The sequence below is a fragment of the Hyperoodon ampullatus genome, assembly GCF_949752795.1.
Source record: "Hyperoodon ampullatus genome assembly, chromosome: 5".
NCBI lineage: Eukaryota > Metazoa > Chordata > Mammalia > Artiodactyla > Ziphiidae > Hyperoodon > Hyperoodon ampullatus.
In genome coordinates, this window is record NC_136918.1 from 144863537 (window position 1) to 144877342 (window position 13806).

The 13806-nt window shown below is 59.9% G+C and overlaps 1 protein-coding gene across 1 annotated transcript in view; it reads right to left on the bottom strand.

The window, feature by feature from the left end:
• Positions 1-13806, bottom strand: part of TSPEAR (thrombospondin type laminin G domain and EAR repeats) — a gene marked incomplete at both ends in the record, with an annotated part of 54340 nt that overhangs the window by 9300 nt on the left and 31234 nt on the right. Inside the window, 6 exons of the mRNA XM_079705417.1 lie at positions 6993-7222; positions 8107-8293; positions 9840-10066; positions 10754-10885; positions 12108-12264; positions 13357-13447. Coding sequence (XP_079561543.1) covers positions 6993-7222; positions 8107-8293; positions 9840-10066; positions 10754-10885; positions 12108-12264; positions 13357-13447 — 1024 coding nt within the window. The remainder of the gene's footprint in view (positions 1-6992; positions 7223-8106; positions 8294-9839; positions 10067-10753; positions 10886-12107; positions 12265-13356; positions 13448-13806) is intronic.

The window sequence follows — 13806 nt, forward strand, 5'->3', positions numbered from 1 at the left end:
GAAACAGCTCAGGTTGTACGGACAAGGAACTGAGCCTGGAAGCCACGCAGCGGACAGGCTTGGGACCGGGCTGCTTCCTGGGGACACCGTGGTCCCCAGACGCAGGTGGTCGTGGCGGGGGCAGAGCTAGTCACCCGATGCCCAGCGATGCTGGAGGAACACTCGCATCCCCACCCCACGTGGGAAGCGGCTCCGTTTTTCTTTACCCAGACCGGGCAGGGCGGGTCTGATGACTGCCCCTCCCCGCTTGTAGATGGGTCCCCGCCGCCCAACGCGCCCTCTGGCCCCGGCGGGTCCGGTACCCGGCCCGGTCGCCCGGCTTGGTGTTTTCTCCACGCCCAGCAGAGGGCGTCGCCGCCCGGTTCGCGGAGCCCCGGTCCCGGGCAGAGCCGCTGCTATAGAAACAGGCCTGGGCCCGTCCTGAGGAGCCGAAACAAGGGACCTCAAGCTAAAAGTGACACACGAGGACAAGGACAGGGGCCAGGACACCTGGCGATGCCAACCCCTTCCGGGCCAGGAGCTGGGCAGAGGCCTTCTCCTCACTGCGGCTCCGGAGGTGGCACTATGTCCCCTGGGGTCACCCGGAAACTTCCGAGCTGGTGGGGACACTCGGGCCCGCGGGGCCACCAGCCTCATCTGCTCTGTGGCCGCTTCATAGAGGACCGACGTTAAAGACCCGCACGAGTGTGCAGTGACACGCGCGCCAGCTCTAGCAGGTCGCAGAAACCACCGGAGAGGCCGGTGGGTGAGATCGCCGGCTCCTCCCACCCCGGTGCTGATGAGACCACGTCAGTGGGAAACGCACACACCCGCACACACACCTGCACACACGTGCACGTGTGCAGACACACAAGACACCCACATGCACACACCTGTGTATACACGTGCACACACCTGCATGGACACGATTTTACACACAATCCTGCATGCACAATCCTGCATGCATACAAATGTATACATGTGCACATACCTGCAAGCACACACCTGCAAGCACACATGTGCACACATACCTGCAGGCACACACGTTTTTATGTACACACCCACATGTATACACCTGTATACCCTATACCTGATGCACACACATGCATTGTGTATGTACATGCACACGCTTGCAAGCATGCACGTGTGCACACCACACCCACACAGGACAAGGGGCCAGGGCTGGTCTGAAGACGGGGTATCCCGCGGATTGCCAGGGCTGCCTTCCAGCTCCGCCTCACTCCACCCTCAGCTCACTTGCCTTGAGCCCCAGCGCGGAGGGGGAGAGGCATGCAGATGGGGGTCGGTGAAGGGGCTGTCAGGGCCTGGGAAACGGGGAGAAAAGGGCCAGGAACCGAGGAGGAAGGACGGGGGCGTGGCCAGCGGCAGGGAAGTGGGGAGGAGCATCCAGGTGGGCGTGGCTTAGCGCGGGTGGAGCGGGTGGGGGGTGTGCTCTCACCCTACCTCTGCGCAGATACAGCAAGTACGCGGCGCCTCATTCAATTTGAATTTCAGATAAACAATGGTTTTTCAGTGTATGTGTATGCACACGCTTTTACTAAACAATGAATCGCTGTTTATCTGGAATTCACATTGAACTGGGTGTCCTGTATTTTATCCGCCAGAGGTTGGCAGAGACCAGCATGGGGCCCCCTGGCTCAAAGTCACTCGCTGCGATGAGCTCTCCTCGCAGGGTGGGACCAGCACCTGCGCCCTCAGCCAGAGGCTGCGCTCCCCCCGCTCGGAAGCGAATGGGGGACCGTCCCCACCCAGGGCTGCTTCAGCCTGGGCAGGGCGTGAGCGGCCTGAGGCCCCGCCGTCGGGCCATTCCTGGATTCTACGCGCATCAGGGACTCATCAGGGAGAGAAGAAGCAGTTCCCACATCAAACAACCTGCCAAACCCCGCCTGGCACCGGAGCAAGGAGGCCAGGCACCTGCTGGGCTGGTGGGCCCTTCCCGCCCTCCTTCTGAGCGGAATTCCCCTGGAGCTCTGCCCTGGAATCCTCTGGCTGCGGGTCTGGCAGGCTCTGGAGCACCTCGAGGGACGATGGTGCTTCCAGGACTTGGCAGCCGGGAGCACCTGGAAGCCCTGACGGCCTCCCTTGAGGGTGGGTGGGCTCCCGCTAACCAGCGGATCGCTTGCTGGGGAGGAGGCCCTCAGGTTCCAGCTCTGATGCAGCAAAGACCCAAGGTCTGGGAGTGCCTGGGGAGGGAGGGGCGGGGCGCGCTGCCTGGGGAAGGCAGGCAGTCCCCCAAAGGGCCCTGGGGGGGACACTGCCATCCTCCCTGTGGGCAGCCGGCTAAGGTGGGTGAGGGTCCCATCCTAGGAGGCTTCAGGGGGTGACCCTCCAGCTCTCCCCTGGCCCAGCAGCCCCTCCAGACCTTGCTCCTCCCCAGGCTGCCTGGTCCACTGCCCGCTCCTGCCCCACGGAGCACACCCGAGGCGCAAGAGGAAACGCCGGGGCCCTTGCTAGCACCTGAGCCCGGCCCCTCCCGGCGCTGACCGCTGAGGGCGCTCTCACACCACCCTCCTTACAGACGTGCCTCCTTCTTCTCCTTCGTTTCTGCACGTCTACATTCCTGGTGGAGACTACGTTTCTGACAAGCCTGCAGCTTCACCCTCATCCCCAGACACCCACTGATAGCTCTGGGCAGCGCCTCTGCCTGTCCCCTCCACCTGCCCCGACGCACGGCTTCCTGGGGTTCACTGGCCCCTGTCAGCCCTCGGCTGTGCCCCCCACCCCCGCCCTGAATCTCCTGCTGCTCTCGGTTCTCTTTTCTGCCAGTGGCACCTCCGTCAGCCCCGCCTCCCAGGCAATAAAGCCCAAATCTTGGTCCAGCATTTCCCTCTCCCCTCCCCCGGCCCCTCCATTCTGGGTCTACACGTGATGACTGTGACCACAGACCCCACAGCCAGACAGCTCAGGGAGCAGAAATCCTAGTGGCTGGAGGCTGGATTTCTGTGGACAGAGCCCATTCCTTCCTGGACACACCCCGCTCGGACCTCCTTTGGTCCAAGATGGCGAGGCCAAGTGGCTGGAGCTGTGGTCTCTGCCACCTGAGGAAGGTTCCAGAATTCCTGGTGGGAGAGGTGGAGAGGTCTGGAGGGTGGGGCTGAGTAACTCATCCAGGGTGGGCAGCCAGCCCCCCACGTACACCTGAGCCACAGACCTGGCGTGGGCACGGCCCAGGCCCTCCTGGTGAGCTGAACTCACCCCGCAGCCCTGGGACCCCACCCAGCACCCCTCCCAGCACCGTCAGTGTGCACAGCTTCGCAAACACCGGCGTGCGCTCCTTGCCCAGAAAGGAAACCAGAAAGGTTTCCCTGTGATGTGGGCACCTCTCCACCCACACATGCTTTCAAAGCACAGGCCTCTCCTGCTTCAAAGCCCATGGCCGTGAGAGATGGTGCAAAGCTCCAAATCAAGTGGAAACACATGAAGACATCTCCAGGACCTAAGAGGATTAAAACACAGTATGAAAAATGCTGGCAGAACATGAAAGTGGGATCTTGTGGGTTCTGAGGACTCATCGAGTGTGAAGAAACACGGGTCATAAGAGAAGGCAGCCTTCAGGCAGTGCCCCGCAGTAGTCTGTGGGCTCGGGTGGCAGCAGTGCCCCCTCGCAGCCCCCAGAGTCGGCTCTGCCCGCTGGCCAGAGACAGGCACTCTCACAGCCACTGTGGTCCTGCTCTCGCCCGCCCTTGTGGATGATTCTTCCAGCTGACGTCACACCCCTCGGCTGGTTCTCCTTTAGGTCATGTAACCCCGGATGGCCCCCGCCCTAGCTCAGCTGGGACCGTCTCTGCCCCTTGGCCCCGGCCTCCCTTCTGTATCTGAGGCCTAAGGCAGGGCTGGGTGCAGACTGGAGCTGAATCCAGATGCTGCCTGAAATGCAGAGTTTCAGTGTCTCACATATCTGGAGCCGGCACACTGGGGTGCATGCATTCAAGGAGATTGGCCAGAATCTCCTTGGGATTTGGAACATACCGCACGGGGGACAATGGCAGGAACTGAAGACTATTCTGAGAGACTGGCGGTGACTGTTTCCAAATATCTAGCAGACAAGCCGGTGGAGGAGGGGAGCAGACTCCTGTGGTGTCCAGAGTGCGCAGTCCTGCAGCCTGGCACAGAGGCCCGGCAAGCGGCCTTCTGGTCAACCACACAGGTCCCTAGCAGGGCTGTCACACCAAGCATGTGATATGCAGAGGGCTCCTGCAGCTGTTTGGGGAGTGCATCTTGGAGATTATCATCCTGTAGCTGCCAACACTGCGATCCAGCCTCACCTACATTTGAGCAAGAGGCCAGTTTAGGAAGGTCTTCATCAGGGCACTTCATCAAGGGTCTCAACCAGATCCTCAGTTCCCCGGGGCACAGCGGCCAGTGACAACACCACCCACTGCCAGGCTCAACATTAAACATAAACAGAAAACTAAGGGCCCTCCAGATGTTTTATAAAAGACCTGGAACATGAGAGTCAGGCTACAACATATACATACACTCATACTGGAAGAAACTGAGCTGGTTCTAGGAACAGAAGAGAATTTTTAAAAATTATAATTATCAGACTTCCCTGGTGGCACAGTGGTTAAGAATCCACCTGCCAATGCAGGAGACGCGGGTTCGAGCCCTGGTCCAGGAAGATCCCACATGCTGTTGAGCAAGTAAGCTGTGAGCCACAACTACTGAGCCTGCGCTCTAGAGCCCGCGAGCCACAACTACTGAGCCTGCACTCCAGAGCCCGTGAGCCACAGCTACTGAAGCCCGCGTGCCTAGAGCCCATGCTTCACAACAAGAGAAGTGACCATGATGAGAAGTCCGTGCACCGCAATGAAGAGTAGCCCCCACTTGCTGCAACTAGAGATAGCCTGCGCACAGCAACGAAGACCCAATGCAGCCAAAAATAAATATAAATAAAATACATAAACTTAAAAAGAAAAGAAATTACACAAACTCTTAAAAAATAAAATTATAATTATCTTCAGAAGTATTCAAGAAGATACCGCATTTATAGAGTAAATACAGAATGCTGTTAAAGGGAAGAGTTCTTGGATATTAAAAACACGATTCCTAGCATTACAAGAAGATGCTCATCAGCATGATTAGAGAATAAAGGTAAGGAAAGCTTCTAGGCTGTAGAAAAAGAAAAGATAGATTCAATCCAGGAGATCCGAAAGCTAGCTAACCGTTCTAGAGAGAGGGGAGCGTGAGACGATCAAGAAAAACTCAGAAAATCTCCCAGGCCTGGGGATGCACGCCTTCAGGTTGAAAGGGCACTGAGACCAATCAGACAGGAAGCACGGGAAACCACTGTGAAGAAACCTGTGGGCACTGAGGGCAGAGAAGGTCAAAGGAAAGGCACCTGGGGAGGCAGGGGGCTGCCCGCAGTGTTCCCAAGGACACTTCCACCCTAAAATCCTGCACGCGGTACATCAGGCAGGGTAAAGGATGCAGCCACCATGAGTGTCCACACTTCCCGCCACAGAAGGTTCTCACTGGGATGAAGCCGGCGAGGTCGCGGCTCCCCCAGCCTGTGGCTGTGCTGTCAGGGCCCGTGGCCCACGTGGCTGCCGAGGGTGAGGGCTGAGCTCTCACCCTCAGCCCAGGATTGACGTGAGCTCACTCTGCTCAACACCCATTGGCTGGTCCTGGTTGCATAACCTGGCTGAGCTGCAGGGACGCTGGGGAGGGTCGGGGAGCACCTGGAAGGTGGGGGGAGGGTGTCCTTGAGGTCAACCAGAACACCGGACATCAGAATTGGACATGGTGGCTCCAGCCAAAGATGGTGGTAAAGGAAAGTTCCAGAAAGGGGACCATTGTCAGTTCTAGAGACAGTCAGCCCGGACAGCACAGGCAGGAGGGCCCAGGAGGGGAGTTATGGGAAAAGAGGGGTCTTCACGGGCGCACACCGGCCAGAGACCTTGCAGACGCGATGGGAGCACCGACACGCGGGTGGAAACTCAGAAGGCACTGAAGACGTGGTGTTCACAGGGGCTCTCGGGGACGGGGATGGCCAGCAAGAAGCCGGGGGATGTGACCATGTGCAGAGATGGGGGTTTTCCTCCCCAAAAAGGAAAGGAGAGGGAGGGAGGGACTTCGGAAAAAGCAATTAGGAACTTGTCGAAAAACATTATGTGCAGCACATGGGGTCCACGTATGAAGTGAGCCATGTGTGGTGGGCTTGTGGCATGAGAGTCTGAGCTGCATTCAGGGACTGTCCCCAGGGCTGGCACGAAGGTCACCCCACCACTGACGCCACTGAGAAGGAAGTGATCACAGCCGCGCCCTTGGCGCTGCGCGACGACATTGGGACGCGGCCAGGACGGTGCAAAGGCCGACAGTGACTCTCGATTTTAGCATCATCCGTGGGGGCTCGGCCTGGGGTCTGACACTGAGAGGGACAACCTGGGAGGCTTGGAGGGAGGAGGGCGAGGGAAGGTGGGAGGAGGGCTGGGGCCCCATATCGTCACCCTAGACCACAGTGGGCGTGAAGAGGGGACGCCAACGCTGCCCACTAGCCCGGGACCCGGCGGCACGTGCGTGGTTCAGCCGGGCATCTGGGGCCACGCCACGTAATAAAGCCTTCTCGCTGCCTCAGTCAGAGGTCCCTCCAGGCAGCCCACGACAGCTGGGACCAGCTGAGGGACACTCAAGGTCTGCAGGGAAGGTGGACAGTGCTGGCCAGGTCAGAGGCCAGCTGCCTGCTGCTCCAGGGCAAGAGCCTGGCGCCCACATAAAGGTGGATCAGATTGTGAGGGCCCCCAGGGGCCAGGGGACCCAGCTGAGCAGCCGGGTTGCCAGAAACTCCGTGCCAGGGCAGCCCTCCCGCCACATTTTAGGGCTCCCAGGCTATATTTGGGGTCCCAGGGGCTCGGCCTGAGCCTTATCCTAGGGAGGCGCCTGGGCGCGGAGGCCTGGGCTGGGGCCCCGGTCCTGGCTCGTGTGGCCCTTGTCCCGCATCACCCAGGAGCCAGGCAGGGGGGCAGGGCCAGCGGTGAGCGCAGGGTCCTTACCAGGAAGGACTGGAAGAGCTGGAAGCGGCCGCCCAGCCGCACGTACAGGTGGGACAGCAGCTGCGTGGACGTGCCGTTGAAGGCGTTGGCCACGGCCAGGAAGGCGTAGGCCCCCACCGTGAAGAACTCCCAGTCGTAGGCGCCCGACGTGGCAATGGTCTGGTTGGCCTCAAAGAGCCGCGTCCCCGGATTCCACTTGTAGATGACGCTGTAGATGTTGTGGTCGTCGCCTGGAAGCCGAGCGCCATGCAGGGAGGGAGACGGGCCTCTGTGGCCTCGCGGCGGCCTTGGCCAGACCCTGCCCGCCCGGACCCTGCCCCAGGCCCCCGCAGTGACAACGCCCTTCACGTGACCTTCCTGCCTCTGTGCCCCCATGAGAAGCCTCAGGGGCCCCGCCTTTGGACGGCTCCAGACTCCCCTGAGGCCTTGCAGCACGCTGGAGGGGGCACCCCCGCCCTCCCCAGCCTCACCCCTCACACGGTCCGCCATCCCCTTCGCGCCCCACCCCCCGCAGGTCAGGCCTGTCCGGATCGTGCTCCCTGGAGCCCCTCATCCACCCCCAGGGCTGGGCCAGCCTCTCCCTGGACACTCACTGCCATGGGGGGTATTGAGTGGTGGGCTCCTGGGGTCCTCTCTGCCCATGAGCAGTGGTGGGGTCTCCTCCCTGGCCCCGCCCCCTCGCCAGAGTTCCCCGGCAGGTGTAGACTCAGGTGATCGCTGAGCCGCAGAGCCTGCCGAGGCCAGAGGTGCCCTGCAGGGCCGGCTGCCCCCCCAAGCCCTGTCCCCCGAGAGCTACAGGGCAGAGAAGGGCTCACTGTGGTCACTCAGGGCAGTCACCTGGTCCAGAAGCCAGGTTTCCCAGACCCTCCCAGGACTGTCCCCCACTGCACCCACCGCATCCCACAGAGTTTGTGCCCAGAATGGATAAGGGCAGGGACGCCCCTACCTGGACAGATGAGGGGGTGTTCAGGTGTGTCCGCCCTCAGACACCACTGGCAGATTGCCAAGCCCGAGGACACGGGCCGCGTGTGGTTTATTATACATTTTTAATGAGATACACTGAACCCTGCAGGTGATCCCGCCCTGGCCCTGGAGTCCAGGCCATAGCCCTTACCTTCCCGGTGGTTGGCCACGGCCAGGAAGTGCTCCCCGGCCACCTCGAAGGCCTCCCAGTCCCGGGCGCTGTGGGTGAGGACCCTCTGGTATGGTGCAAACCTCAGCCTTCTCTGGCTCCATTTGTAAATGACAGAGAACTCCTGACCCTTTTCATTCGGTTCAAAATTAGCCACAGCCAGGAAGATCTGGGGAGAGGACCAGGACAGCGTTCTCGTGATACGTGCGAGGGGTCCGGCACTCGAGGCTTCTGAATATTGGCCTCAGGACAGGGGCTGAGCCGGGGACTGACGGCCTGGGGCAGGCCCGAGAACCCAGGACTGACTCTCCAGATCTTAATTACATTAAAACCCGTAGCCACGTCCGTATTTACCAGCCCATGAGCTCCGTTCCTATCTCCCAAACCCAGGAAAAGCTTTATGCACAGAAATGTTCTTCGTCATTTCATTCATCATCCAGGTGAAGAGGAAAAATCTTAACGCCCTGCTGTCTCAGGAAGCACATGTTTGCCATGCAGTCGAGGACAACATGGCAACGCCCTATGTGTGACGTGAGCTAGAGGCCAGATGGTGGGTCGTGTGATTGAGGCCGGAGCCAGAGGCCCGGGGGTGGGGCACGCTCACGGCGGCTGAAGCAGCCCCAGGTACACTCTGCTGCTGCTTAGGGGACGGGGCAGACTTTTTTCTTAATTTTCTAAAATTCCCAATTTTTCTTTGATATAAAGTTGTTTTTTGGGCTTCCCTGGTGGCGCAGTGGTTGAGAGTCCACCTGCCGATGCAGGGGACACAGGTTCGTGCCCCGGTCTGGGAAGATCCCACATGCCGCAGAGCGGCTGGGCCCGTGAGCCATGGCCCCTGAGCCTGCGCGTCCGGAGCCTGTGCTCCGCAACGGGGGAGGCCACGGCAGTGAGAGGCCCGCGTACCGCAAAAAAAAAAAAAAAAAAAAAGGTAAAGTTGTTTTTTATAATGAAAAAATATAAACCTTTAAAATGTCATCAACCATAAAACCAGAGGGCTAGTCACCCCTTCACCAGGCTGGCTGGGAGCGCAGGACCCTGAGGGTCGGCGGCGACGGGGAGCAGAGGTCTGTCTGGTTTGCTCAGTTTTGTCCCCCGTCGGGGGGGCCCAGGTGAGGGCAGGGCTGCACCTGGCACACGTGTTAGTGAGCAAGCAACTTGGGGGCGGGCACAGGGAGGTAAGGGAAAACTCTCACAGGGGATGACCCTCTGAGCCCCGACCCGTGGGCCTCTGCTCAACACAGCCCTGGCGGAAGTAAGGGGAGGCTGCCCACGAGGCTTTCCCACCCAAGGCCTCCGGGCCCGGCCCTCACCCTCCTCACCTGTCCCCTCCATTAGGACCTCACGTGTCCCCAGTGTGTATGGAGCGAAGGAAGGCTGGGAATGGAGGCCTATTTTCACTCTGACGTGATGTCCGCCCTGCTGACTGGTTTAGGTCAGATTATCTCAAAGGTTTAAGGAGGCAGTGGTGGGTCTGCACGGAGCTGGGGAGCATCTCAGAAATGGGCTGATCTCTATTTTGCGGAAGCCAGACAGACTTTCTGGACATAGAGACGCAGCCGTGCCTGACTTTAAAAGGCATTTAAAACCTGCATGAGGCTTCGAAACCAGTAGAAGTGCTTTTCCCCATAAAATCTACATAAGGAGCCCCAACCTTTGGGCTCTGTGGGTTTTTCCAAGGTAAAAAGGATCAAGAAAGTCTCTGAATGCAGACTTGCCTTTTTTCCAATGGTGAAATGTCTCCAGGACTGTGCTTGGTGCGTGGGAATGTCCTGGTACGAGGAGAACTTCCCATCGGTCCATTTGTAGATGGCGGACGTGGTTTTCCGGTTGGCCGTGGCCACGAAGAGCCCGGCCTCGGGGATGACGAAGACCTCGATACCCAGCGTCTCCGAGTTCGTGAACAGGCTCTGATGCTCCTCCACGTAATCCAGCCTTTCTTTGGCTTGTGATAGAGACACAGAGGCCCAGTTAATGCTTCCCAGAACAGAAGCCTGGATGGACGGACGTCCAGGGGTGCGACCCCAGGGACCTGGGCCACGACCCGGAGCACTGTGGCCTCGAGTGCCGTGCCGCCCTCACCAGGAGGCCCGGCAAAGGAGCCTCTCATCCCCGCACAGGTTTTAGGGTCTGCAGAGCCCCCGGGGATACTAGTTGGGTAGAATTGACATGTCAGGTCCCTACTAGACGTTCCCCACGGCTCGCAGCTTCCACGAAAGGCTGTGCCTTGACGGGAACTAGAGAGCAGAGGCCACGGCTCGGGGACTTTCCCCTGGAGCCAGTTCCCATTTCCCGAGGACCCCCTTGGGGAGCATCACGGAGCCGCTCCTCACCTCCCCGCCAACACAACCACTCCCGGCACCATCGCAGCCAATCTTGACCCGAGTGGGCGGAGAGGGTAAAGAGAGCAGGTGGGGCTCCTGGAGCGGGGCCAGCCCCCTCAGGGAGGCTCATGGTCTCCCCTAGACAGCTCGGGAGCTGAGAGCCTGCCAGCCTACCAGTCGGGCCCAGGAGGGCACACATTTCCAGGTGAAGCACGCAGGCTCACTGCTCTGTGGGGAGATCGTCCCTGTCCCTAAGTATCGCTGGCTCTGAGAAGACGCCGAGGTCCCCAGAGCCCCACCCACCTCACCTGCTAACACGGAGACCCACTCGCTGCCCACGCACAGGTATAGCCCCTTGTGGCTGGCATCAAACCAGAACTGGGTGTCCTCCGCTTTGGTACACGGTGGCCGGGATCCCAGCGTCACCTTCATGTCAGTTTCTGCGGGGAGGCAGGAAGATGGGTGTCCAGTGGGCACATGCTCCCCGGAGGAGGGCAGAGGCGAGACTGTCAGGTGACCCCGGACCCAGGCGCTCCTGCTTTCACCTTCACCTCCACCCCCTGAGCTGCCAGGAACCACTCAGGGTCTCGGGGAGGGAGGGAGACCCGAGAGCCCATGGCCTGCCTGGGGCGTCTGCACACAGGACGCGGAGGTGCCCCTGCAGTCCGGCCTCCCGCCCACCTAGCTCTTCCCCGTGGCCTCAGCTCTTCTGAGAGCCCTGAGTAATCACGCCGCACCGCCCTCCGCTTCCATCTGAGACTCGCTGGCACGCGTCCACCCAACTTCCGTTCTGCTTAGTTCTGAGGCCCCTTGACCCCTGACCCAGGGGATCACGGCTTCATCCCAGGTCCAGCCCTCACCCCGATGGTGCCACTTGGCACCTTTACAGCAACGTCCGCGCTGAGGCCCCGGCAGCCAGTCTGTGACACTGAGCACGTCCTCGACCTCTTGAACTGCCCGGCAGAGGCCTGGGGCCGGACTCCTGCCCGAGGCCCGGCAAACAACCCAGAGGCCGTGTACCTCTGGGAATTTGGGGACATGGGTCCAGGATTGGGTCTAAGGGCCAACTTGCTCAGGGGCCTCCCGTGACTCATGAAGCAAGGACCGTGAGGCTCGAGAGAGGGTCGGGCTGTCTCCCCGCCTCCCTAGTAGGGAGGAGGGGTTTCAGATTCTCCATGGCAGGGGATGTGGCTTAAATAAACCGTCAACACTAACTTTACACTGGGGAGGTGCAAAGCTGGGGACACTCTAGGCTGGGGGGCTCCCAGAAAACAGCAATGAACCTCACGAAGGTCGGGGTCCCCACGGGGGTGGGGTGCTGACGCTTGATGTCTGTTGGAGAGGAAGGGGAGAAAGGGCCCCAAACGCTGCTCTGGGGGCAAAGCAGGTGGGAGTTAGGGACGCAAGATGTGTAGGCTCCGCCCCAGGTCCCAGGCGGGACGAGCAGGTGGGGGTTAAACAGCCATGGGGGGCGCCCTTGGGAGGGAGGCGGGTCTGGCGGCACCATCTGCCTTCCCTGCGGGGCCATCCGCGTCAGGCCCCCGGCGTTCCCTTCATCCATGTGCCAAGCGCCCTCCTGTCTTGTGCCTGGGGATGTTGGAAATGACAAGGCTCCCAGGGTCTACTGTCGGCGTGGGGAGGGGGTAGCTGTGGCCTACTAACCATAGGGATACTTTAGCACCTCATTATCTTCCGGCTTCCCCGCGAGTCCCTGCAGGATAGGGGGGATGGACAGCAGGGCGAGCTCAGGATTCCTGCAGGGACAGAGCCTCAGGGTGGCGTCTGAGCCGGGCAGCAGAACCAGCTGCCTCACCAGGCCCTGCAGAGAGAGGGACAGCGCACTGAGACCTGCACTGCTGGAGCGGCCCCGCCCACTGGGCTCAGCCCACCCAGACCCCGAGGGAGGGGTGGAAGTGCGGGTGCGGGTCTAAGCTCTGAAGCCAGGAGAGAGGAGTCAGCCCACTGGGTAAGGGAGGCATTGGGAGCAGTGGTGGAGAGCTGAGCACCATTCGAAGGTGATCACACCACGGAAGGGATTTTTCCTGTGGACTACCCTTCAGTGACTGGGTACAATGCTCATCCATCTATATGTCCATCCGTTCGTCTGTCTACCTATCTGTCCATCCATCCATTCATCCATTTGTCCATATCTGTCCATCCACCCATCCACCCAAATACCCATTCATTCATCCATCCATCTATACATCTGTTCATCTATCTGTCCACCTATCTGTCCATCCATCATCTATCTGTCCATTAGTCTGTCCATCCATCCATCCACCCAAATGCCTATTCGTTCATTCATCTATCCATCCATTCATCTATCTGCCCACCTATCTGTCCATCCATCTGTCCGTCCACCATTCATCTCTCTGTCCATTAGTCTGTCCATCCATCCATCCATCCAAGCATGCCAGCGGTAAACATTCAGAGCATGGTTCTTTACACTGGACACGGCAAGAAACAAAAGCCCTTACCCTCATGGAGCAAGGTCCCCCCGCCCCTGCACTCTAAGGGAAAGACAGGCAATGAGCAAACACACAGCTGCTCTGAAGGTGGTCAGGGCTACAAAGACAATCTGGGGAAGGGGATGAGAGGGCTGGGTGTGGGTGTCATCTCCTCAGAGTGGAGGGGAAGGCCTCCATGGTATGAGGGCAGAGGGCAGGGCCCCAAAGTCACAGGGAGTGTGCCATGGCAGGAGTGGGACAAATGTCTAGGAGGAGGGCACAGCAGGTGCAAAGGCCCTGTGGTGGGAGTGTGCCCGGCATGCATGGGACTCCACTGAACCTTTATGCTCCCCATTCCCAATTGCACATACAACAGTGTCAAACTGGGGTGCCAGACCAGTGGTGACAGCCCCCCAGGAGCACTGGTGTTGGGAGGTCCAGGCAGGCAGCTCCTCCATACTTACCGTGAACTGGCCTTTGGTCCTCCTCCGGCTGCCGATGAAGAACCGGGCTCCTTGCACCGATAGGGTGGCCGGGAAGGGCATGTCAGCCATTCTGAAAACATTGGAGGATGGTTTTAGGGCCATGGGAGAGCAGGATCATGGCCTATTTATGTAGAAAAGGATGGGGGCAGCACCGCCTGAGGCTGTATCAGTGTCCGGGGTCAGCCATAACGAGTACCACAGGCTGGGCGCCTTAAACAACAGAAGTGTGTTCTCTCGCAGTGCTGGAGGCCAGAGGTCTGAGATCAGGGTGTCGGCTGGGTGTGCCCCCTCTGAGGACTCCAGGGGAGGGTCCTGCCACCTCTTCCAGTTGCTGGGGGCTCCTGGAGTTTCCTGGCTTGTGGCTGAATCATGTGGCTCTCCTCCATGCCTCCTTGTCAGGTCACTGTGTCAGGGCCAACCTACTCCTTA